Genomic DNA, 13,300 nt, shown 5'->3' with positions numbered 1-13,300 from the left:
GTATTTAGGCAGTATGTGGCGGTGTGCTGTGGGCTCTATGTAGTAGTATTGTCGGCAGTATGTGGCGGTGTGCTGTGGGCTCTATGTAGTAGTATTTGGGCAGTATGTGGCGGTGTGCTGTGGGCTGTATGTAGTAGTATTTAGGCAGTATGTGGCGGTGTGCTGTGGGCTGTATGTAGTAGTATTGGGGCAGTATGTGGGAGTGTGCTGTGGGCTGTATGTAGTAGTATTTAGGCAGTATGTGGCGGTGTGCTGTGGGCTGTATGTAGTAGTATTGGGGCAGTATGTGGGAGTGTACTGTGGGCTCTATGTAGTAGTATTGGGGCAGTATGTGGCGGTGTGCTGTGGGCTCTATGTAGTAGTATTGGGGCAGTATGTGGCGGTGTGCTGTGGGCTGTATGTAGTAGTATTGGGGCAGTATGTGGCGGTGTGCTGTGGGCTGTATGTAGTAGTATTGGGGCAGTATGTGGCGGTGTGCTGTGGGCTCTATGTAGTAGTATTGGGGCAGTATGTGGCGGTGTGCTGTGGGCTCTATGTAGTAGTATTTAGGCAGTATGTGGCGGTGTGCTGTGGGCTCTATGTAGTAGTATTGGGGCAGTATGTGGCGGTGTGCTGTGGGCTGTATGTAGTAGTATTGGGGCAGTATGTGGGAGTGTGCTGTGGGCTCTATGTAGTAGTATTGGGGCAGTATGTGGGAGTGTACTGTGGGCTCTATGTAGTAGTATTGGGGCAGTATGTGGCGGTGTGCTGTGGGCTCTATGTAGTAGTATTGGGGCAGTATGTGGCGGTGTGCTGTGGGCTGTATGTAGTAGTATTGGGGCAGTATGTGGCGGTGTGCCGTGGGCTGTATGTAGTAGTATTGTTGGCAGTATGTGGCGGTGTGCTGTGGGCTCTATGTAGTAGTATTGGGGCAGTATGTGGCGGTGTGCTGTGGGCTCTATGTAGTAGTATTGGGGCAGTATGTCGCGGTGTGCTGTGGGCTCTATGTAGTAGTATTGGGGCAGTATGTCGCGGTGTGCTGTGGGCTCTATGTAGTAGTATTGGGGCAGTATGTGGCGGTGTGCTGTGGGCTCTATGTAGTAGTAGTTGGGCAGTATGTGGCAGTGTGCTGTGGGCTCTATGTAGTAGTATTGGGGCAGTATGTGGCGGTGTGCTGTGGGCTCTATGTAGTAGTATTGGGGCAGTATGTGGCGGTGTGCTGTGGGCTCTATGTAGTAGTATTTGGGCAGTATGTGGCGGTGTGCTATGAGCTCTATGTAGTAGTATTTGGGCAGTATGTGGCGGTGTGCTGTGGGCTCTATGTAGTAGTATTGGGGCAGTATGTGGCGGTGTGCTGTGGGCTGTATGTAGTAGTATTGGGGCAGTATGTGGCGGTGTGCTGTGGGCTCTATGTAGTAGTATTGGGGCAGTATGTGGCGGTGTGCTGTGGGCTCTATGTAGTAGTATTTAGGCAGTATGTGGCGGTGTGCTGTGGGCTCTATGTAGTAGTATTGGGGCAGTATGTGGCGGTGTGCTGTGGGCTGTATGTAGTAGTATTGGGGCAGTATGTGGCGGTGTGCTGTGGGCTCTATGTAGTAGTATTGGGGCAGTATGTGGCGGTGTGCTGTGGGCTGTATGTAGTAGTATTGGGGCAGTATGTGGGAGTGTACTGTGGGCTCTATGTAGTAGTATTTAGGCAGTATGTGGCGGTGTGCTGTGGGCTCTATGTAGTAGTATTTAGGCAGTATGTAGCGGTGTGCTGTGGGCTCTATGTAGTAGTATTTAGGCAGTATGTGGCGGTGTGCTGTGGGCTCTATGTAGTAGTATTTAGGCAGTATGTGGCGGTGTGCTGTGGGCTGTATGTAGTAGTATTGGGGCAGTATGTGGGAGTGTGCTGTGGGCTCTATGTAGTAGTATTTAGGCAGTATGTGGCGGTGTGCTGTGGGCTGTATGTAGTAGTATTTGGACAGTATGTGGGAGTGTGCTGTGGGCTCTATGTAGTAGTATTGGGGCATTATGTGGCGGTGTGCTGTGGGCTCTATGTAGTAGTATTGGGGCAGTATGTGGCGGTGTGCTGTGGGCTCTATGTAGTAGTGTTGGGGCATTATGTGTCGGTGTGCTGTGGGCTGTATGTAGTAGTAGTTGGGCAGTATGTGGCGGTGTGCTGTGGGCTCTATGTAGTAGTATTGGGGCAGTATGTGTCGGTGTGCTGTGCGCTCTATGTAGTAGTATTGGTGCAGTATGTGTCGGTGTGCTGTGGGCTCTATGTAGTAGTATTGGGGCAGTATGTGGCGGTGTGCTGTGGGCTCTATGTAGTAGTATTGGGGCAGTATGTGGCGGTGTGCTGTGGGCTCTATGTAGTAGTATTTAGGCAGTATGTGGCGGTGTGCTGTGGGCTCTATGTAGTAGTATTGGGGCAGTATGTGGCGGTGTGCTGTGGGCTCTATGTAGTAGTATTGGGGCAGTATGTGGCGGTGTGCTGTGGGCTCTATGTAGTAGTATTTAGGCAGTATGTGGCGGTGTGCTGTGGGCTCTATGTAGTAGTATTGGGGCAGTATGTGGCGGTGTGCTGTGGGCTGTATGTAGTAGTATTTAGGCAGTATGTGGCGGTGTGCATGGGCTCTATGTAGTAGTATTGGGGCAGTATGTGTCGGTGTGCTGTGCGCTCTATGTAGTAGTATTGGGGCAGTATGTGGCGGTGTGCTGTGGGCTGTATGTAGTAGTATTGGGGCAGTATGTGGGAGTGTACTGTGGGCTCTATGTAGTAGTATTGGGGCAGTATGTGGCGGTGTGCTGTGGGCTCTATGTAGTAGTATTGGGGCAGTATGTGGCGGTGTGCTGTGGGCTCTATGTAGTAGTATTGGGGCAGTATGTGGCGGTGTGCTGTATGTAGTAGTATTGGGGCAGTATGTGGCGGTGTGCTGTGGGCTCTATGTAGTAGTATTGGGGCAGTATGTGGCGGTGTGCTGTGGGCTCTATGTAGTAGTATTGGGGCAGTATGTGGCGGTGTGCTGTGGGCTCTATGTAGTAGTATTGGGGCAGTATGTGGCGGTGTGCTGTGGGCTCTATGTAGTAGTATTGGGGCAGTATGTGGCGGTGTGCTGTGGGCTCTATGTAGTAGTATTGGGGCAGTATGTGGCGGTGTGCTGTGGGCTCTATGTAGTAGTATTGGGGCAGTATGTGGCGGTGTGCTGTGGGCTCTATGTAGTAGTATTGGGGCAGTATGTGGCGGTGTGCTGTAGTTTGTAGTATTGTTGACAGTATGTGGCTGTTTCTTGTGGGCTCTATGTAGTAGTATTGTCGGCAGTATGTGGCGGTGTGCTGTGGGCTCTATGTAGTAGTATTGGGGCAGTATGTGGCGGTGTGCTGTGGGCTCTATGTAGTAGTATTGGGGCAGTATGTGGCGGTGTGCTGTGGGCTCTATGTAGTAGTATTGGGGCAGTATGTGGCGGTGTGCTGTGGGCTCTATGTAGTAGTGTTGGGGCATTATGTGTCGGTGTGCTGTGGGCTGTATGTAGTAGTAGTTGGGCAGTATGTGGCGGTGTGCTGTGGGCTCTATGTAGTAGTATTGGGGCAGTATGTGTCGGTGTGCTGTGCGCTCTATGTAGTAGTATTGGTGCAGTATGTGTCGGTGTGCTGTGGGCTCTATGTAGTAGTATTGGGGCAGTATGTGGCGGTGTGCTGTGGGCTCTATGTAGTAGTATTGGGGCAGTATGTGGCGGTGTGCTGTGGGCTCTATGTAGTAGTATTGGTGCAGTATGTGTCGGTGTGCTGTGGGCTCTATGTAGTAGTATTGGGGCAGTATGTGGCGGTGTGCTGTGGGCTCTATGTAGTAGTATTGGGGCAGTATGTGGCGGTGTGCTGTGGGCTCTATGTAGTAGTATTGGGGCAGTATGTGGCGGTGTGCTGTGGGCTCTATGTAGTAGTATTGGGGCAGTATGTGGCGGTAGTAATGTTGTGGCACTATATGGCGGTAGTGCTTATATTCTGGAAGTCGTGAAGTATTATTCCACCACATGTCCGGGCGCGGAGAGAAGCCGTGTGACCGCAGGTTCTGGTTCAGGAAGATCCGGTAATGATGCAGAACAGAACCTCCTGCTTCCCTCCATCACTCCCCATAGACATGGCGCTATTACAAAGAGGGGTGTGGCTTACCACACAGAGGGGAGGGACTTATTACACATAGGGGAGGGGCCTGTGATTGTGATTCTCTTCTCTTGTGGTAGCGGAGTTTCCGGATCTGCCGGACGCGGTGACCGTTCCTGAGAGCTCCTCCCCGGGCGCCCTGGTGCACAGCTTCACCCTGGTCAACTGCAGCAGCAACAACCCGACCGTCACCATCACCAGGGTCTCCCCCGCGGCCACTTACTTCAACACCCCAACGCAGGCCAAGGCCGGAGCTGGGGACTTCGATTTACAGGTAAGTGACCACAGAGGTGGTACTGTGCAGTGTCCTGTACACAGGAGAGACGTGGCACTGTGCAGCGTCCTGTACACAGGAGAGACGTGGTACTGTGCAGTGTCCTGTACACAGGAGAGACGTGGTACTGTGCAGCGTCCAGTACACAGGAGAGACGTGGTACTGTGCAGCGTCCTGTACACAGGAGAGACGTGGTACTGTGCAGTGTCCTGTACACAGGAGAGACGTGGCACTGTGCAGTGTCCTGTACACAGGAGAGACGTGGTACTGTGCAGCGTCCTGTACACAGGAGAGACGTGGTACTGTGCAGTGTCCTGTACACAGGAGAGACGTGGCACTGTGCAGCGTCCTGTACACAGGAGAGACGTGGTACTGTGCAGCGTCCTGTACACAGGAGAGACGTGGTACTGTGCAGCGTCCTGTACACAGGAGAGACGTGGCACTGTGCAGCGTCCTGTACACAGGAGAGACGTGGTACTGTGCAGCGTCCTGTACACAGGAGAGACGTGGTACTGTGCAGTGTCCTGTACACAGGAGAGACGTGGCACTGTGCAGCGTCCTGTACACAGGAGAGACGTGGTACTGTGCAGCGTCCTGTACACAGGAGAGACGTGGTACTGTGCAGCGTCCTGTACACAGGAGAGAAGTAGTACTGTGCAGCGTCCAGTACACAGGAGAGAAGTGGTACTGTGCAGCGTCCTGTATCCAGGAGAGTAGTACTGTGCAGTGTCCTGTACACAGGAGAGAAGTAGTACTGTGCAGCGTCCTGTATACAGGAGAGAAGTAGTACTGTGCAGCGTCCTGTATCCAGGAGAGAAGTAGTACTGTGCAGCGTCCGTATACAGGAGAGAAGTAGTACAGTGCAGCGTCCTGTACACAGGAGAGAAGTGGTACTGTGCAGCGTCCGTATACAGGAGAGAAGTAGTACTGTGCAGCGTCCGTATACAGGAGAGAAGTAGTACAGTGCAGTGTCCTGTACACAGGAGAGACGTGGTACTGTGCAGCGTCCTGTACACAGAAGAGACGTGGTACTGTGCAGTGTCCTGTACACAGGAGAGAAGTAGTACTGTGCAGCGTCCTGTACACAGGAGAGAAGTAGTACTGTGCAGTGTCCTGTACACAGGAGAGACGTGGTACTGTGCAGCGTCCAGTACACAGGAGAGACGTGGTACTGTGCAGCGTCCAGTACACAGGAGAGACGTGGTACTGTGCAGCGTCCTGTACACAGGAGAGAAGTAGTACTGTGCAGCGTCCAGTACACAGGAGAGAAGTGGTACTGTGCAGTGTCCTGTACACAGGAGAGAAGTAGTACTGTGCAGCGTCCTGTATACAGGAGAGAAGTAGTACTGTGCAGCGTCCGTATACAGGAGAGAAGTAGTACAGTGCAGCGTCCTGTACACAGGAGAGAAGTGGTACTGTGCAGTGTCCTGTACACAGGAGAGACGTGGTACTGTGCAGCGTCCTGTACACAGAAGAGACGTGGTACTGTGCAGTGTCCTGTACACAGGAGAGAAGTAGTACTGTGCAGCGTCCTGTACACAGGAGAGAAGTAGTACTGTGCAGTGTCCTGTACACAGGAGAGACGTGGTACTGTGCAGCGTCCAGTACACAGGAGAGACGTGGTACTGTGCAGCGTCCAGTACACAGGAGAGACGTGGTACTGTGCAGCGTCCTGTACACAGGAGAGACGTGGTACTGTGCAGTGTCCTGTACACAGGAGAGACGTGGTACTGTGCAGTGTCCTGTACACAGGAGAGACGTGGTACTGTGCAGCGTCCTGTACACAGGAGAGACGTGGTACTGTGCAGCGTCCTGTACACAGGAGAGACGTGGTACTGTGCAGCGTCCTGTACACAGGAGAGACGTGGTACTGTGCAGCGTCCTGTACACAGGAGAGACGTGGTACTGTGCAGCGTCCTGTACACAGGAGAGACGTGGTACTGTGCAGCGTCCTGTACACAGGAGAGACGTGGTACTGTGCAGCGTCCGGTATACAGGAGAGAAGTGGTACTGTGCAGCGTCCTGTATCCAGGAGAGAAGTAGTACTGTGCAGCGTCCGGTATACAGGAGAGAAGTAGTACTGTGCAGCGTCCTGTATACAGGAGAGAAGTAGTACTGTGCAGCGTCCGTATACAGGAGAGAAGTAGTACTGTGCAGCGTCCTGTATCCAGGAGAGAAGTAGTACTGTGCAGCGCCCGGTATACAGGAGAGAAGTAGTACTGTGCAGCGTCCGTATACAGGAGAGAAGTAGTACTGTGCAGCGTCCTGTATACAGGAGAGAAGTAGTACTGTGCAGCGTCCTGTATACAGGAGAGAAGTAGTACTGTGCAGCGTCCTGTATACAGGAGAGAAGTAGTACTGTGCAGTGTCCTGTATACAGGAGAGAAGTAGTACAGTGCAGCGTCCTGTATACAGGAGAGAAGTAGTACTGTGCAGCGTCCGTATACAGGAGAGAAGTAGTACTGTGCAGAGTCCTGTACACAGGAGAGAAGTAGTACTGTGCAGCATCCGTATACAGGAGAGAAGTAGTACTGTGCAGCGCCCGGTACACAGGAGAGAAGTAGTACTGTGCAGCGCCCGGTATACAGGAGAGAAGTAGTACTGTGCACTGACCATAGTCCTGTCCTTCTCGTGTCAGATCACGCTCAGCAGCTCGGCGGCTCTGAACGCAGACGTGGTGAACGAGTACGTTCTGGAGATCACGGCGCAGTGCGGCAATGAAACCGTCACCGGGCAGCTGTTTGTCACCATCACTGACGACATCTCAGAACCGCAGTGTGAGCCACAGTTCTCCAGCCAAGGTAAGAAGAGAACCAGCCTGAAGATGATGGGGATGATTGTTATTTCTATCTGTAATCCGCTGGGGACTCCATTAATTGCGATTTCCTGTGATGTCAGCAGCGCTGCCATCCAGAGACTGATAACCTGCCCTGATCGAGAGGATTCCCAAAGCTGAGGGTTTGTTACAGTGTATCAGTCCAGACAGCACTGATGCGTTGTAACAAGTCTTCAGCTGTGTGAGCAGGACCAGGGCAGAACAGGTTTTCAGCCTCTAGATGTAAAGATGAAAGGTTTTTCTTCACTGACAGCAAGCAGAGATCCTGAAAATGTGGATTTGCTTGATTGGCCGAGCTGTGGGGTCTTCTGTGCGCTGTGGGGTCATGTGACTGATGGCGGCTGCTCTCCCCGCAGTTGGAGACACGGTGCAGGTGTATTCCAGCGTTCCTGCCTCCAGCACCATCTACACCGTTGTCTTACGGCAGCCAAAGAACACTCCGGTGACGGTAAGTGACCCCGTTAACTCCGCCCACCGCTGCGCTGTCCCCGCCCCCACTGAATGTGAACAGGGCGAAACCAAAACATAAAGTGTTCCTGTGGTTTCCAGGGAATGTCACGTGAAGCGTAATAACGCTATATCTGGCCGGTATGTGATCTATATCCACAGTTATCAGCACCTCCCGCCTCTGCGGCCCCTGCCCCTCCTCCCGCCTCTGCGGCCCCTGCCCCGCCTCTGCGGCCCCTGCCCCTCCTCCCGCCTCTGCGGCCGCTCCTCCTCCTCCCGCCTCTGCTCCTCATCCTCCTCCCGCCTCTGCGGCCGCTGCTCCTCCTCCTCCCGCCTCTGCGGCCGCTGCTCCTCATCCTCCTCCCGCCTCTGCGGCCGCTGCTCCTCATCCTCCTCCCGCCTCTGCGGCCGCTGCTCCTCCTGCCTCTGCAGTGCTGCTCCTCTTCCTGCCCCTATGGCCGCTCCTCCTCTTCCGGCCCCTATGGCCGCTGCTCCCTCTTCCTGCCTCTGCGGCCGCTGCTCCTCATCCTCCTCCCGCCTCTGCGGCCGCTCCTCCTCCTGCCTCTGCAGTGCTCCTCCTCTTCCTTCCCCTATGGCCGCTGCTCCTCATCCTCCTCCTGCCTCTGCAGTGCTCCTCCTCTTCCTGCCCCTATGGCCGCTGCTCCTCCTCCTGCCTCTGCGGCCGCTGCTCCTCCTCTTCCTGCCCCTATGGCCGCTGCTCCTCATCCTCCTCCTGCCTCTGCAGTGCTCCTCCTCTTCCTGCCTCTGCGGCCGCTGCTCCTCATCCTCCTCCCGCCTCTGCAGTGCTCCTCCTCTTCCTGCCCCTATGGCCGCTGCTCCTCCTCCTGCCTCTGCGGCCGCTGCTCCTCCTCTTCCTGCCCCTATGGCCGCTGCTCCTCATCCTCCTCCTGCCTCTGCAGTGCTCCTCCTCTTCCTTCCCCTATGGCCGCTGCTCCTCATCCTCCTCCTGCCTCTGCAGTGCTCCTCCTCTTCCTGCCCCTATGGCCGCTGCTCCTCCTCCCGCCTCTGCGGCCGCTCCTCCTCTTCCTGCCCCTATGGCCGCTGCTCCTCCTCTTCCTGCCCCTATGGCTGCTGCTCCTCATCCTCCTCCTGCCTCTGCAGTGCTCCTCCTCTTCCTGCCCCTATGGCCGCTGCTCCTCATCCACCTCCTGCCTCTGCGGCTGCTGCTCCTCATCCTCCTCCTGCCTCTGCAGTGCTCCTCCTCTTCCTGCCCCTATGGCCGCTGCTCCTCATCCTCCTCCCGCCTCTGCGGCCGCTCCTCCTCTTCCTGCCCCTATGGCCGCTGCTCCTCTTCCTGCCTCTGCTCCTCCTCCTCTTCCCCTCTCACACACACGAGCAGCATGGAGGATCTTATACATCATGACTGAGCAGTGTAGCTATAAATCCAGCACTGGTGTGAGATTTACTAGAGCTGCAGCACCGTCACTGTGTGTCAGTGCAGCAGCAGCCCCCTCCTCTCCCTCTATGGGCTGTGGCTGTATCCTGACATCACAGTGAGGCCGATGACCCGTCAGTGCATGAGGCGAGGGAGGCTCTTCCTCTGCGCAGCGATTGTCCTGTAATCCGGCGCATTATTGGAGGTTACTGACACTGCGACTTCTCTGCCGCCAGTATAAGGTAACGCAGCCCAGTCCGTCGCCCTTCACCATCTTGCAGAATGGACACGTCCTGGCCCCAGCCTCCGGATTCAGCAATGCGGCAGCGGTGAGTAATGCGCACCTGAATCATTTCTTCCATTTGCGCCATTCACACCTGACCGCGTTTTGGGCGTGGCCCCTTCTTGTACAGGTCTACCAGCTGCAGATCACGGTGACCGACAGTCTGGGGAACACGTGTAACGGGACGCTCAACGTCAAGGTGCTCACCGTCTACGACAACCCCATCAACTTCACGTAAGCGCAGTGGGGTGATAGCGGTCAGGAATGGCGCCCCCTGGATGCTGACGTCACCTGCAGCCGCTGACGTTTTTGTCCCTCAGGAGCTCGTCTGAGTCCGTCACCATCATGGAGAACGGCGGACCCAACCAGCTGGTGACCGCGGTGACAGCGCGAGGCAGCAACGTCCGGTACGAGGTGATAAACCCCATGGCGGCATTCTACATCGAGTCAGGTATCCGTAATACGCCACAATGATGTTACCACATACCGCCATGTAATAACCACACCGCAATCTCTCCTCACAGGAACCGGAACCATCAGGACGACCTACAACCTGGACCTGGACACGTCCCCGGCTCTGGTCAGCACCATCCTGCGGGTCCGCGCCTACGACCCCTACAACAGGAGCAACAGCGCAAGCGTCACAGTCACCATCCACGTGCTGGACGTCAACGACATCGCCCCGCAGTGCAGCCCGGCCATCATCGTGTGAGTGTCCACGGGGAGAAGTGGTACTGTGCAGTGTCCATGTATACAGAAGTGGTACTGTGCAGTGTCCATGTATACAGGGGAAGTGGTACTGTGCACTGTCCATGTATACAGGGGAAGTGGTACTGTGCAGTGTCCTTATATACAGGGGAAGTGGTACTGTGCAGTGTCCATGTATACAGGGGAAGTGGTACTGTGCACTGTCCATATATACAGGGAGAAGTGGTACTGTGCACTGTCCATGTATACAGAAGTGGTACTGTGCACTGTCCATATATACAGAAGTGGTACTGTGCACTGTCCATATATACAGGAGGGAAGTGGTACTGTGCACTGTCCATATATACAGGAGGGAAGTGGTACTGTGCACTGTCCATATATACAGGAGGGAAGTGGTACTGTGCACTGTCCATGTATACAGGGGAAGTGGTACTGTGCACTGTCCATGTATACAGAAGTGGTACTGTGCACTGTCCATGTATACAGAAGTGGTACTGTGCACTGTCCATATATACAGGGGAAGTGGTACTGTGCACTGTCCATATATACAGGGGAAGTGGTACTGTGCACTGTCCATGTATACAGAAGTGGTACTGTGCACTGTCCATGTATACAGAAGTGGTACTGTGCAGTGTCCATGTATACAGAAGTGGTACTGTGCAGTGTCCATGTATACAGAAGTGGTACTGTGCAGTGTCCATGTATACAGAAGTGGTACTGTGCAGTGTCCATGTATACAGAAGTGGTACTGTGCAGTGTCCATGTATACAGAAGTGGTACTGTGCACTGTCCATGTATACAGAAGTGGTACTGTGCACTGTCCATGTATACAGAAGTGGTACTGTGCAGTGTCCATGTATACAGAAGTGGTACTGTGCAGTGTCCATGTATACAGAAGTGGTACTGTGCACTGTCCATGTATACAGAAGTGGTACTGTGCACTGTCCATGTATACAGAAGTGGTACTGTGCACTGTCCATGTATACAGAAGTGGTACTGTGCAGTGTCCATGTATACAGAAGTGGTACTGTGCAGTGTCCATGTATACAGAAGTGGTACTGTGCAGTGTCCATGTATACAGAAGTGGTACTGTGCAGTGTCCATGTATACAGAAGTGGTACTGTGCAGTGTCCATGTATACAGAAGTGGTACTGTGCACTGTCCATGTATACAGAAGTGGTACTGTGCAGTGTCCATGTATACAGGAGTGGTACTGTGCACTGTCCATGTATACAGAAGTGGTACTGTGCAGTGTCCATGTATACAGAAGTGGTACTGTGCAGTGTCCATGTATACAGAAGTGGTACTGTGCAGTGTCCATGTATACAGAAGTGGTACTGTGCACTGTCCATGTATACAGAAGTGGTACTGTGCAGTGTCCATGTATACAGGAGTGGTACTGTGCACTGTCCATGTATACAGAAGTGGTACTGTGCAGTGTCCATGTATACAGAAGTGGTACTGTGCACTGTCCATGTATACAGAAGTGGTACTGTGCAGTGTCCATGTATACAGGAGTGGTACTGTGCACTGTCCATGTATACAGAAGTGGTACTGTGCAGTGTCCATGTATACAGGAGTGGTACTGTGCACTGTCCATGTATACAGAAGTGGTACTGTGCACTGTCCATGTATACAGAAGTGGTACTGTGCACTGTCATGTATACAGAAGTGGTACTGTGCAGTGTCCATGTATACAGAAGTGGTACTGTGCACTGTCCATGTATACAGAAGTGGTACTGTGCACTGTCATGTATACAGAAGTGGTACTGTGCAGTGTCCATGTATACAGGAGTGGTACTGTGCAGTGTCCATGTATACAGAAGTGGTACTGTGCACTGTCCATATATACAGAAGTGGTACTGTAAGGAATAGAATTTGCGGGTGTTTTGGGCTCATTTATTTGGTTCCTCTCTGTCTTAGGGATGTGGTTCCTCAGACGGCGCCTGTTGGTTACACGTTCGTGGATTTCTCCTGCACAGATCCGGATTATAACAGCACCGCGCTGACCTACTCCATCCTCCCCGACACCAACTCCCTGTACTCCTTCCGTATGCAGGGCTCCAAGCTCCAGGTGAGACGCCGGCATCCACTGCTCCCGGTGCCACATATCTCCAGAGACATTACATCATGTGACTGATATCAGCCGCTCCTCTTATAACGCTCCAGCGCTGATATAACCTCCAGAGACATTACATCATGTGACTGATATCAGCCGCTCCTCTTATAACGCTCCAGCGCTGATATAACCTCCAGAGACATTACATCATATGTGACTGATATCAGCCGCTCCTCTTATAACGCTCCAGCGCTGATATAATCTCCAGAGACATTACATCACATGTGACTGATATCAGCCGCTCCTCTTATAACGCTCCAGCGCTGATATAACCTCCAGAGACATTACATCCTATGTGACTGATATCAGCCGCTCCTCTTATAACGCTCCAGTACTGATATAACCTCCAGAGACATTACATCACATGTGACTGATATCAGCCGCTCCTCTTATAACGCTCCAGCGCTGATATAACCTCCAGAGACATTACATCCTATGTGACTGATATCGGCCGCTCCTCTTATAACGCTCCAGCGCTGATATAACCTCCAGAGACATTACATCACATGTGACTGATATCAGCCGCTCCTCTTATAACGCTCCAGCGCTGATATAACCTCCAGAGACATTACATCCTATGTGACTGATATCGGCCGCTCCTCTTATAACGCTCCAGCGCTGATATAACCTCCAGAGACATTACATCCTATGTGACTGATATCGGCCGCTCCTCTTATAACGCTCCAGCGCTGATATAACCTCCAGAGACATTACATCACATGTGACTGATATCAGCCGCTCCTCTTATAACGCTCCAGCGCTGATATAACCTCCAGAGACATTACATCCTATGTGACTGATATCGGCCGCTCCTCTTATAACGCTCCAGCTCTGATATAACCTCCAGACATTACATCATATGTGACTGATATCAGCCGCTCCTCTTATAACGCTCCAGCGCTGATATAACCTCCAGACATTACATCATATGTGACTGATATCAGCCGCTCCTCTTATATCGCTCCAGCACTGATATAACCTCCAGAGACATTACATCACATGTGACTGATATCAGCCGCTCCTCTTATAACGCTCCAGCACTGATATAACCTCCAGAGACATTACATCATATGTGACTGATATCAGCCGCTCCTCTTATAACGCTCCAGCGC

General features: G+C 53.0%; 1 protein-coding gene across 1 annotated transcript in view; it reads left to right on the top strand.

The window, feature by feature from the left end:
- CDHR4 (cadherin related family member 4) overlaps positions 1 to 13,300 on the top strand; it is a 28,169-nt gene that overhangs the window by 773 nt on the left and 14,096 nt on the right. Inside the window, exons 2-9 of the mRNA XM_044273358.1 lie at positions 4,206 to 4,399; positions 7,038 to 7,200; positions 7,592 to 7,683; positions 9,315 to 9,407; positions 9,492 to 9,595; positions 9,682 to 9,812; positions 9,886 to 10,069; positions 11,993 to 12,143. Of these exons, the coding sequence (XP_044129293.1) occupies positions 4,206 to 4,399; positions 7,038 to 7,200; positions 7,592 to 7,683; positions 9,315 to 9,407; positions 9,492 to 9,595; positions 9,682 to 9,812; positions 9,886 to 10,069; positions 11,993 to 12,143 (1,112 nt within the window). The remainder of the gene's footprint in view (positions 1 to 4,205; positions 4,400 to 7,037; positions 7,201 to 7,591; positions 7,684 to 9,314; positions 9,408 to 9,491; positions 9,596 to 9,681; positions 9,813 to 9,885; positions 10,070 to 11,992; positions 12,144 to 13,300) is intronic.

Source organism: Bufo gargarizans, unplaced genomic scaffold (genome assembly GCF_014858855.1).
Source record: "Bufo gargarizans isolate SCDJY-AF-19 unplaced genomic scaffold, ASM1485885v1 fragScaff_scaffold_587_pilon, whole genome shotgun sequence".
In the NCBI taxonomy this organism is placed as follows: Eukaryota; Metazoa; Chordata; class Amphibia; order Anura; family Bufonidae; genus Bufo; species Bufo gargarizans.
This window is presented reverse-complemented; position numbering and strand designations above follow the sequence as displayed.